This window comes from Telopea speciosissima, chromosome 5 (genome assembly GCF_018873765.1).
Source record: "Telopea speciosissima isolate NSW1024214 ecotype Mountain lineage chromosome 5, Tspe_v1, whole genome shotgun sequence".
In the NCBI taxonomy this organism is placed as follows: Eukaryota; Viridiplantae; Streptophyta; class Magnoliopsida; order Proteales; family Proteaceae; genus Telopea; species Telopea speciosissima.
Genome location: NC_057920.1, coordinates 12,418,209 through 12,431,363, shown reverse-complemented (window position 1 = coordinate 12,431,363; position 13,155 = coordinate 12,418,209). Strand labels below are relative to the sequence as shown.

The window sequence follows — 13,155 nt, the reverse complement described above, 5'->3', positions numbered from 1 at the left end:
TCTTCGGCCTCTTAACAGTCCTTCCAAATCAACCCACTAAAGCAAATTACGGAATACTAGACATTGTATCCCCCAACACTCTAGGCATTAGGGTATGGGGGTGAACCTTTCTTGTGGGAAAATCTTGGGGCAGTTCTCAAGGTAAAAGGGTTTGATATCTTTGGCAGCAAACAAAGGATGATTGTTATCATTTGGAGCTGTTAACATGGCCGCCACAAGTCCACCTGTACTCCTCCCTGCAATCACGTCAAAGTAGTCTGCAAGTCTTGCCTCTTCACCATCCAGTTTCTGTTCATTGAAGAAATAAGAGAATCCTAACATGAGTGTTTCATACATTATTGCATTTCTATACTAAAATCATATATGAACAATAATTAGCTTATATGTACGAAAGACTAGGCTCAATGAATGTTCATATTAATGGTTAAACATGGTTAGGACTCAAGAGACCTGAAGTTGGGACTCGAGGAGCTCGAGAATGGTGGCCGGAATAATCCCTCTTATTCCTCCTCCATCAATGCTAAGGATGGTAATAAGGTTACCAAAGGTGGGAGGTTGTATCTGAGGCACTGATATTGATGGCTTTCTCTCCATTTGGAAATTGATTCAGGCTAAAAAATGTGACTTGTAATGAATTAAGGAAGTGGGTAATGCTCAAGAACTCCAAATTAGAACTATGTATAGTAAGTATGGATTCAATAGAAGATGGTTTAGAGGATAAACAAAGAAATAGAAGTATTTATAATCAATCCTTGTTTTCTTGTATTCGTCTAGTAATGTTCGGACGCTAAACACTTGTAATTTTTAATTTCTTTTTAATATAATCTTGTTGACCTTTAGCAGAAAAAAAAAAAAAAAATCTTTTCACATTATGTACAACAAAGACCTCTATCCTGTGGTAAAATCAATGCTAAGAAATGGTCATTTGCAGGTCGAAGAATATATAAGAATCTGTTTTATTTCATACAAGACTAATTAACCAAGCAAGACTTTTAATTGTTGAATTAATGATGACCACTTGGGTTATAGTACTTTTAATTAATTGTTGAATTAATGATGATCAGTTGACCATTTGGGTTGGCTCTCACATGTACGTTCACTTGTTGATACGTTCCAGATGATTCATTCTCGATAATCAAGTCGTCGAAGCAACGTTACAACCACAACGCCCAACAACCTAAAAGAATCGCATTTTTTAGAGGAATGAATCTAACACTGGATTCAAAAAATTATTTCTTTGTTTTTCCCTCTTGGTGGTGACGAAATAAACAATTACAAAGGACGAGTGGACGAGTGGGAGAGAATCGGGGATCTGTTAATACCGCCATGATTAGGGATTAGGGTTATTCTTCTCCATAGTATTTATTAATTTGATGTACCCTTAAATCTAAAAATAAACAACAACATTAGACACATGTGGTTTAATTTCTGAAAAGATGAATAGATATAAACTATGACCAAGGAGTTGAAACATGAAGGTCACATTTAAGAATTCTGGTGCCTCTATTTCTATTATTTATTAAAGCTGATCACATTTAAGAATTTTAGTGTCTATGACCTCTGTTATTGTTTTTTATTTTGACCATTCATATAAAGGTCAACGCTTTTAAGGGTTACAATGACCACCCTACCCCTGTACGAACACTTTGCACGGGTGGGGTCCATCCCCTCTTATTAGAGGCACTGAGGGACTTGGGGCGGGTAGGAAACTGGAGAAGATAATTTTCTGAGGGAGTAAGAACAAGTTGTCACCATTCTATGTGACACAAGAATTTAAATGAGACAAAACCTCATAATGAGATAACTTTTCGTTACCCAAATTACTTTTATTGTATGGAGGTTCAATTGGGGCCAAGGTTGGTGTATGGTTGGTTACACCAAGCTAGACCCTTTTCTAAACTTTTTTTGTAGTTTAGAATAAAGGAATTTGTATATTTTCTTGGACCAGGTCTTTCTTCGTCCACTGTGAAAAATAATCTCTTAATCCATGAATTTTGGTGTTTGAATGGGACTCCTACTATAGTGTCAAGGGTATTTTTGACTTTGTACAGTAGGTGGGCAAAAGGATTATATAATGACACATCAATGACTAGATTCTCTTCACCAGTAATGAAAAAAAACTCACATTTATTTTCTTGAAATTTTAATTTGACGGGAATGACAAGGGGTGCAATGGTCATTTTGTGCACCCCATGTGTCTGGGCACAGGGGCAATGTGTGCTGCTCGACCGGGTGGCATTTTAATTTTTTGCCATAATACATATATAGCTTATTGTCTCAATACTTTTCACCCTACAATCAGGAGCACTATATATATATATACACATTTGTTACTGTTTCAATGAAGGTGATGCATCCGTATCAATTGAGTTCATGGATCCCATATGTTCCACAGTTATTGCAATCAAGGTTGGGCACCTTAATTACATGCCCTACCGTATTTGATTTATGGATTATAATTAAAGAAGGTAATTTTTGTTTATCAACCTTATTGGATATGCTCAATAGATTATTACATGGCTACCACATACAAAGATAACAACTATGACATGGAATGCCACGTAGTACGTGAGATAAAACTTGGGGGTAGCCTGCCTATTTGGACCTTAGACTAGATAATTAAAAACCAGGGGTTGGTCTGCGTTTCAATTGAAAACTAGGGGGTGACGTGTAATTTACCTTTTACATTTTGAATCAAAAGGAATTGGATGCAAAGTAAAGCAAAATTTAATAACCAAATATGGAATAATTTGGAGTTAGTAATACAGTCATCTGGGATAATGATTACAAAAGTTTTTTTTTTAGGTTTAAAGTTTTCACTTTCTTTCCTTTTAATCCCCCTTGCAACATACGAAGGAGCCGGAGGTGTTGTCAGATATCTGTCAAGCATTTCATGCCCAAAACATTGGGTATTGTTAAAGGGGATGTTTGCTTATAAATAAGGGGCCTTGGGACATCTCTCAATTTACAAGACTTTTGCATGTTGGGCCGCAGGTTTTAGTTCTAATCAATTCATCAAACATAGCTCCGAACATGGAATTCTGGCCAGCGTACGTTAGAGAGAGAGAGAGAGAGAGAGTAGTTGTGGTTGTCTCGAATATACTCTACCTCCGACTTTGAATAACTCACCGTAGTCTTTCCAAATTGATATTTCAACAGCTATGCGTTCTTCACGTTCTAATAAATAAATCTCTTCTATTACTTAAAGGATGTCTTATTTCAAATAACGAATTAATGAACAAACAATTTTTGAGGTTCAACTCCACATTTACAAAATTTCTAATACATAAAAGAATTAAGATTAAATTAAAAAAACTAGGAGGAACAAATTAATACAGTAACAATCCAAGCCATAACTAAGGATTCACATCTAGCCATAAAGCATAGTAGTTTCCCACTATATTAATTGTTGGTAACTTTGTTATGGGGTGATCTTTGCTCACGAAGTTTCCTTTCTTTTGAAAGCAATTCTGCAAACCTGTTTGTAACAAAAAAAAAAAAAAAAAAAAAATCAATTAATATTTAACACCATAACAAAGAGAATGTTGAGAGAAAATTTAAACTATGCCGTACTTCTTAAGAGCTTCAGCATTGGTGACACCATTTTTAACAAGTTCAGTGAGGCCAGTCTCTGGATTTACCCTTGAAAGTGGTTTTTTCAGTAACTCTTCTCCCACCTTCACAAGATTGTTCAAGTTTGTTGGGGTAGCAATATCAACTGAAGACACATTACCAGTTAATGAATCTTCCTGAAATTTCCATTGGAAGAGCATATAAAGTAAGTAAAAATTCATACAAGTTTGAAAGGTTGAGAGCTCAGATTATAACATATAAGAAGAGTGTCATGATCAGTTCAAGTACCTGAATTCTTAGGTAATTATCTTCGGAGTGCAATGCTTGAAAGATCACACCAAGATGGAGATCAACCATGTCTGCACTTGCTTGTGTAAACACATCAACTAATGGAGTTGAGCCATTATGAAGTAACCAGTTAACAGCTCCCCACTTGGCTGCCTTATTAGCAGTATATTTTTGTTCTATCTTTGCTGCTCCAGTTCCTATTGAGATGACTAGAAAGCGACCATAGTCCATGGGCTTGATAGGGAAGAAATCTTGATTTTTCTTGAAGATTTGTTTGGTGATTTCCCCAATTGCTACCAGGGTCTAGAACATGTGGGGTGAAAATCCATTAGTTAATTATGTAATTATATATTTCAATTACTAGCTAATCATCATAGTTAATTAACTTCATCGTAAAATTACCGGATTATTAGCTGCTACACCGCCATCGGTGAGATTGAATTCTCTCACATTCCCTTCTTTATCTTCATTCTTGAAGTAATAGGTTGGAAGGTATGTTGGGGCTGCAGAGGTGCCAATACATATGTCTGAAAGTTGAGCATTCATTGTTGGATCATTGCTAACCTGCATGAGAAAAATAAAAATGAGTATTTAGGTTTAGTGTCCATAACCTAGCAAAGCTAACAACTATGTTAGAACACATTTAATAATTGCAGTATTTACTATATATACTAATTTACTTAGGCTGTGTTTGGTATGCATTCTTAGAATGCATTTTAGTCCAATTTTGCATTCTCGAATGATAAAAAATAGTTGTTTTTATCATCTGAGAATGCGAAATCAACCTAGAATGCATACCAAACCCTTGGTCTGTGTTTAGTATGCATTCTAGGTTGATTTCACATTCTCGGATGATAAAAATAGTTGTTTTTATCGTTTGAAAATGTGAAATAGACCTAGAATGCATTCCAAACACAACCTTAGATTTTAGCTACGATATTTGAATCTTTTGAGTCAATATATCCACAAGTGTGTGTGTGTGTGAGAGAGAGAGAGAGAGAGAGCAACCTCATAGCTGGAGAAAATGGTGGGTTGGAGTTGTTTGATATCAAAGGTGGGAATGGCAATAGAGGTTAGGGTTTGGCTCAACCTCTTTGATCCCAGCTTCTCCTTTATGAGCTTATGAAGATACGTCCCATCATATTTGGGTCCTGCCACTGTTTTGAATAGCTTTGCAATTGAGCTAAATGGGCCCCTGTGAATAGAAAGAGAAGGATATGAAGAGGATTAATTATCTATCTAAGGATTAGGGTTTCTAATGAAGCAATATTTTCTTAAAAGAAAAGAAAAGAAACATTAATAGAGTAATATTAATATTTGATTTAATACCTTTCCTGTGGGAAAATCTTTGGGCAGTTCTCAAGGTAAAAGGGCTTGATATCTTTGGCAGCAAACAAAGGACGATTGTTATCATCTGGAGCTGTTAACATGGCAGTCACAAGCCCACCAGTACTCGTCCCTGCAATCACATCAAAGTAGTCTGCAAGTCTTGCCTGCTCACCATCCAGTTCCTGCCCATTAAAAAAAAATAAGAAAATCCTAACATGAGTTCTTCATATATTATTGCACTTTGATACTAATAGTGAAACATGGTAATTAAGGACTTAAGAGATAGACCTGAAGTTGGGACTCAAGGAACTCGAGAATGGTGGCCGGAATAATCCCTCTAATTCCTCCTCCATCAATGCTAAGGATAGTAATTAGGTTACCGTAGGTGGGAGGTTGTATCTGAGGCACTGATATTGATGGGTTTTTCTCCATTGGAAATTGATTTTAGGGGAAAAATTGAGAATTTGAATGAATTAAGGAAGTGGGTAAAGTTCACGAACTCCAAATAGAGAGCTTTATCTGTAATAAGTAGGGATTTGATAATGAAGGATGATTTGGATGATAACTAACTTAGTAGAAGTATTTATAATCGATCTTTGTGTTGATGAGATAAAGAAGGAACCAACCAATTGCCAGTTAATTAAAGATTTTCTTCTCATGGCATTTACATGGAACAGGTGATGAAGGAGTCCAAGAAGCCCTCTATGCTTTGCTTTGACTACTGATTTGAAAAGATCAATTCAAGGAAATGGTAGTTTCAAGATTGAAAAATCTCTTCTACTGGACACAAGACCAACCAAGAAGAATTTTAATTATTTGTTAAACAATATTAGCCACATGGGCGGGCTAAGATTTTCTCCACCAAAGTTGCCAATCTAGTATGTTTTCTTCATCATTTAATAGTTAAATCAAAACTAAATTTATAGGAGAAAGTTTTCTTGTAACCAAAGGGAACTCTTTACCCACAAATCTACCATCACAATTACCTATCCTCCTATTAATTAAGTGAAGGTATGAAATGTCTTTTCATGTTCCCAAGTCCCATCTAAAGGCATTAATAAGGGTGTCAATCGGTTCAGTTTCAATTCGATTATATAATATGTGGAAATTGAAACTGAATAAAGCCTATTTTTCTAAATGAACGGTTTCAATTTTGGTTTTTGGTTTTGATTAATTCGGTAAAAGGGTTTGATATCTTTGGCAGCAAACAAAGGACGATTGTTATCATCTAGAGCTGTCAACATGGCCGCCACAAGTCCACCTGTACTCGTCCCTGCAATCACGTCAAAGTAGTCTGCAAGTCTTGCCTCTTCACCATCCAGTTTCTGCTCATTGAAGAAATAAGAGAATCCTAACATGAGTGTTTCATACATTATTGCATTTCTATACTAAAATTATATATGAACAATAATTAGCTTATATGTACGAAAGACTAGGCTCAATGAATGTTCATATTAATGGTTAAACATGGTTAGGACTCAAGAGACCTGAAGTTGGGACTCAAGGAACTCGAGAATGGTGGCCGGAATAATCCCTCTTATTCCTCCTCCATCAATGCTAAGGATGGTAATAAGGTTACCAAAGGTGGGAGGTTGTATCTGAGGCACTGATATTGATGGCTTTCTCTCCATTTGGAAATTGATTCAAGCTAAAAAATGTGACTTGTAATGAATTAAGGAAGTGGGTAATGCTCAAGAACTCCAAATTAGAACTATGTATAGTAAGTATGGATTCAATAGAAGATGGTTTAGAGGATAACCAAAGAAGTAGAAGTATTTACAATCAATCCTTAATTGTTTTCTTGTATTCGTCTAGTAATGTTCGGACGCTAAACACTTGTAATTTTTAATTTCTTCTTAATATAATCTTGTTGACCTTTAGCCAAAAAAAAAAAAAAATTTATTTTCACATTATGTACAACAAAGACCTCTATCCCGTGGTATGATCAATGCTAAGAAATGGTAATGTGCAGGTCGAAGAATATATAACTCTGTTTATTTCATACAAGACTAATTAACCAAGCAAGACTTTTAATTGTTGAATTAATGATGACCACTTGGGTTATAGTACTTTTAATTAATTGTTGAATTAATGATGATCAGTTGACCACTTGGGTTGGCTCTCACATGTACGATCACTTGTTGATACGTTCCAGATGATTCATTCTCGATAATCAAGTCGTTGAAGCAACGTTACAACCACAACACCCAACAACCTAAAAGAATCGCATTTTTTAGAGGAATGAATCTAACACTGGATTCAAAAAATTATTTCTTTGTTTTTCCCTCTTGGTGGTGATGAAATAAACAATTACAAAGGACTAGTGGACGAGTGGGAGAGAATCGGGGATCCGTTAATACCGCCATGATTAGGGAGTAGGGATTAGGGATTAGGGATTAGGGATTAGGGTTCTTCTTCTCCATAGTATTTATTAATTTGGTGTACCCTTAAATCTAAAAATAAAAAACAACAACATTAGACGCATGTGGTTTAATTTCTGAAAAGATGAATAGATATAAACTATGACCAAGGAGAATGAAGATGAAACATGAAGGTCACATTTAAGAATTCTGGTGCCTTTATTTCTATTATTTGTTAAAGCTGATCACATTTAAGAATTTTAGTGTCTATGACCTCTGTTATTGTTTTTTATTTTGACCATTCATATAAAGGTCAACGCTTTTAAGGGTTTTGGCTGTGAATATATATATAGATATATTTTTAAGTTACAAGTTGGTGTGACCAAGCAGGGTAACAGCGGATCTTTATCCCCTCCAATTCTTCTAATAGGGGGTACAATGACCACCCTACCCCTGCACGAACACTTTGCACGGGTGGGGTCCATCCCCTCTTATTAGAGGCATTGAGGGACTTGGGCGGGGTAAGAAACTGGAGAAGATAATTTTTTGAGGGAGTAAGAACAAGTTGTCACCATTCTATGTGACACAAGAATTTAAATGAGACAAAACCTCATAATGAGATAACTTTTCGTTACCCAAATTACTTTTATTGTATGGAGGTTCGATTGGGGCCAAGGTTGGTGTATGGTTGGTTACACCAAGCTAGACCGTTTTCTAAATTCTTTTTGTAGTTTAGAAAAAGGAATTTGTATATTTTCTTGGACCAGGTCTTTCTTCGTCCACTGTGAAAAATAATCTCTTAATCCATGAATTCTAGTGTTTGAAGGGGACTCCTACTATAGTGTCAAGGGTATTTTAGACTTTGTATAGTAGGTGGGCAAAAGGAATAATGACACATCAATGACTAGATTCTCTTCACCAGTAATGAAAAAAACTCACATTTATTTTCTTGAAATTTTAATCTGTCGGGAATGACCAGGGGTGCAACGGTCATTTTGTGCACCCCATGTGTCTGGGCACAGGGGCAATGTGTGCTGCTCGACCGGGTGGCATTTTAATTTTCTTCCATAATACATATATAGCTTATGTCTCAATACTTTTCACCCGTTTCAATGAAGGTGATGCATCCGTATCAATTGAGTTCATGGATCCCATATGTTCCACAGTTATTGCAATCAAGGTTGGGCACCTTAATTACATGCCCTACCGTATTTGAATTATGGATTACAATTAAAGAAGGTAATTTTTGTTTATCAACCTTATTGGATATGCTCAATAGATTATTACGTGGCTACCACATTCAAAGATAACAACTATGACATGGAATGCCACGTAGTATGTGAGATAAAACTTGGGGGTAGCCTGCCTATTTGGACCTTAGACTAGACAATTAAACTTGGTCAACTAGTACATATATATGATAAGTGATCTAGCTTATTATATTGTTTCCCAGATGAACTAGAAAGAAATTTAGTTAAGGTGGATTAATATAAACCATAAGATAAGCCAATATCCATGCAGAAACATGCAATTCAAATAAAAACCTTTTTGCATCAAAATCCGATCCTTGATAAGTTGACTGATCAAAATCTCTGAGAAGTTGGAGAAAAATTGATGTGTTTCTTAAAACGGAAGGGGTTTGCTGTCAGGCTGCATGGCCCATGTACCAGTGTGAAGGGCCAACAGGAATGTGCACACGGGCATCCAAGGGAAGGGGTGGATTGATCATTCACTGCTTTATGTGAGAGGGCGCAACGGAATGCTAACAGACAACGTTCTTTTTCCCTTCAACTTAATGGAAAATATAGGACCTTGTGTATTCATCTTTAGCTAAAGCTTGTAGCTAACTGAATCACCTTTTATATGGTTTAAGAGTCAAGTCAATTCGAGTTTGAGAGAATAAGTTATAGTCATTTTACTAAGAAGTGTTTGGAGGATGAATAGTGACGGATGTTTGCAATGACTGAAGAGTGACGGTTGATCGGACTAAAACAAACATTTTCGCCATTTAACAGTGATGGACGTCCATTCACAGTTTTGAATGGCCATACTTATGACTGTTTAAGAGTATAACAACTAGTGTTAACCCCACGAACATCTATAGGCTACCTTTGGTTGCAAAGGGGAATTGAAGGGAGAGGAAGTGAAAATTTTTAAATCTAAAAAAGAAACTTTGTAATGATTATCCCTTGCGATTGTATAAACTACTTAAATTTTTTAGTAATGATACATTTTACATGTAATTATTTTATTTTTAGGTAAATTACACATCACCCCTTGGTTTTCAAACGACTCAGATCACCCCCTGGTTTTTGAAAAAACTCAAACGTCCCTCTACAGTAACGGTGTTAATTTAAATGAAACCAAAAAGTTAAATGACATAATTACCATTAACTCATTCATTTCCCTGTTTGAGATTTCTGGGCAGCAGAACCACCTCTCCCAGTCAGCGACACCCCCACCGCAACTCATCTCTCCGACAGGACTGGGCTACATTAATAAAAAAAAACAAGAAGAAGAAAAAGAAATCAAAGGCCATAACGTTTTTGGGCAGGCAGAGCACATCTCCTATTAAAAAATAGCTAAAAAAAACAGAGCATCGTGGTGTGAAGGGGATCTGAAACCGCATGAAATATTCTTGGTGGATAGCCTTCAAACTTGTATCGAGCGGTCCTAGGTAACATGCCATGTGTGTCCACAATAGGAAACAGTCCAAATTGGAAAACCATTATTGGTTTTTTGTACGGGTATAATAAAACAGAAGTTAGTAACATGTGCATCTGCCATGGATGCTCTTTCACACCAGCCTAGTTCGTGAATCATGTAGGAGGCACAGATGTATCAAATCCATTGAAGCACATAGTTGTGGTTTCTTCCCCATTTTAATGAAGACTGGTATTTTTCTATTTGGTTTTTGTCTTGGGGTTTTGTGGTGGGAGGAAACAGGGAAAGCTAATCGTGAGGTGCAAGGATCGCTGGAGATTGATGGCGTCTGACGCCCTGCGACTGGTCGCTGGCCTATCACCATCCTTCGTTGGGATTATTGGGCTACTGTCACGGTGTTTTGGCCGCCATTCACGATTTTTCCTTGAGGCGGAACCCTAAGGGTTTTACTGTTTTCTATTTTGTCTTTCCGTTGATTTGGGGAATCAGAGGGGAATGGGGAAGAAGAGGGAATATTCCCCTTTGATTCCCCTCATCTTTGTATAGTAAAAAAAATTGGGGTTTTTAGATCCAAGGGTAAAAAAGTAACTCTACACTAGTCAAAGGGTAGTTTAGGGATTTAAATTTATTTAACTGGGTGACATCATCACTTAACAGCATAAAACTAACGTTAGGGACTAATTTGTCATTTTGGGGTCTAAACCAGGGGGTGGTCTGCGTTTCAATTGAAAACTAGGGGGTGACGTGTAATTTACCCTTTACTTTTTAAACCAAAGGGAATTGAATGCAAAGTAAAGCAAAATTTAATAACCAAATATAAAATAATTTAGAGTTAGTAATACAGTCATCTGGAATAATGATTACAAAAGTTTTTGTTTTAGGTTTAAAGTTTTCATTTCCTTTCCTTTTAATCCCCCTTGCAACATTACGGAAGAGCCATAGGTGTTGTCAGATATTTCATGCCCAAAACATTGGGTATTCTTAAAGGGGATGTTTGCTTATAAATAAGGGGCCTTGGGACATCTCTCAATTTACAAGACTTTTGCATGTTACTTGCACATTTTTTATTCTTGGATCTCGGTGATTTGAAAAACTTTCTATTGCATGATAAGACTAAAAGATGTTCCGTACCACGGCAAATTCCCTATGTTGTGTGATTGTTTACTTAGTTTCTTCCTTGTGGTTATTCATTCATTCCCAATATCTTGCTTATTCATCTTTTGACATTTTGTGTTGTAAATTCTCTTCTTTATAAGAGTTGTTAATGGAGATTAGGTACCTCCAAGCTGTAATCACGTAAGTGATTGAGAATGTTTAAAAGCTACCATTTAAAAAGCAACTGGGTTTGTGTGTGAGCTCGTGGAAACAATTGGATGGATTGTGATAAACAAAATTTTAAAGGTTTGATCATTACCTTTGGGAAAGCGATTAAGATAGTGAGAAGTCCAAGAGCATGAATATCTCTTTATGTTAGTTATTTTTTTCCTTTATCTTGATCACAATTTGTTTCTCATCAGTTGGGTTAGAAAGTAAAATAAAATTTACAAAAACAAGATGTGAGAGGTTACCATATCTTGTTAGATAATGATTTACAAAAATTTCCGGTTTAGTGTTGATTTGATTTCCTCTCCCTTCTTTTATTTTCCATGCAACCAGACAAGCCTATGGGTCTTGTATAATGGATGGCCCATTCCGATATTTGATCCACCAACCGTTAGGTTTCAGGTGGATTGGTTATGGTGCTCTACTTTTGTAGCTCACAATGGTGCATTGGAATCAAAATGGTGGTCCAATTTGTCTAATAGCTCAGCACCTTGTTAGTCAGACTAATGGGAACTAGCCCAAGCCCAAATCCAAGCCCAACCACAAGGCCAATAGTATAATACATTTTAGAATAGATCTTGAAATGTAAATTAAATGTTTCTTTTCTTATGCAACCTTTCTATAAAAACCTACAACTCTGTTTGGTTGCGAGGGAAATGGGGAAAGAGAAGAAGCGAAGAGCAGGCAAATATTTGTATTTCCTGTAAAATATATTTTATTTTTTAAAAAAATATTTGCATTTTGTCGGCAATTAAACATTAAAGATGTTTTATTTTTTTCATAAATTATATGCAAACTAACAGAGCCTAAGTTATTTTGTTAAAGAAAAAAAATTCCCACACAGCCAATGTATCTTCTCGCACTGGTTTAACTGTTTAAGTTATTATTTTCTCTCTTTCTCTAACAGCCAATGATACCGTTTTCGACACCACCATTGGTATGACGAGGGAGATTTCGCTTTACATTCGCATCATGAGGAACCCTCTCTAACAGCCAATGGCGTCAGTTGGGTGAAAAACAAGCCCAAACCCAAGCCCAAGCTCAATAAAATGGAACCCTAGTGACTGGTAACTGGTTCTAGTTGGGTTTAGCTACTGGTCTGGGTCGAAGTTGGGTGAAAAACAAGCCCAAGCCCAAGCCCAATTTTTTTAATTTCGTTTGATTTGTTCTTCATTTGGACCAATCAGTCCAATGATGAACTTTTCCAGCCAACTTAATGTAGGATTTGTGGTCTAACTTCCATATTGTGTCACAACAAAAGTTTGCACCCCTTGTAATAAGGTTAAGGGCAAGAGATGGCTGTGTGATCGTTTAGCCGTTGCACTAGCACAGGACCAATGGGAGTGTAGGGGCATTTTTTTTATTTCACAGATGGCGGAGTGGTAAATTATCGGCCTCATGCATAGGCACATGGGTTATGTGACTAGGCATCGTTCTTTTTCTCTAAGGTTAAAAACCTTTAGACGAGAAGAGCCTCTTGGCATGGTCATGGTGATTGTTGTCAGTATGGTATAGAGCGTTGATGTAAGTCTGGGGGATGCCTGACATCCATGTTATTCCCCCTTATCCCCCTCCCCCTGCCTCTTGTAGTTGGAGTTAAAAGTTCCATTAAGAAGTT

At 36.5% G+C, this 13,155-nt stretch overlaps 1 protein-coding gene across 1 annotated transcript; it reads right to left on the bottom strand.

Moving 5' to 3' along the window:
• Positions 1 to 3,402: 3,402 nt before the first annotated feature.
• On the bottom strand, positions 3,403 to 5,622 carry LOC122662791 (patatin-like protein 2). The gene is made up of 7 exons (XM_043858506.1): positions 5,479 to 5,622; positions 5,191 to 5,372; positions 4,870 to 5,056; positions 4,264 to 4,425; positions 3,862 to 4,164; positions 3,574 to 3,749; positions 3,403 to 3,478 (listed from the first exon to the last, which is right to left on the bottom strand). Exons 1-7 carry the CDS (start codon positions 5,620 to 5,622, stop codon positions 3,403 to 3,405), a joined length of 1,230 nt encoding a protein of 409 aa, XP_043714441.1.
• Between the last annotated feature and the right edge of the window lie 7,533 nt (positions 5,623 to 13,155).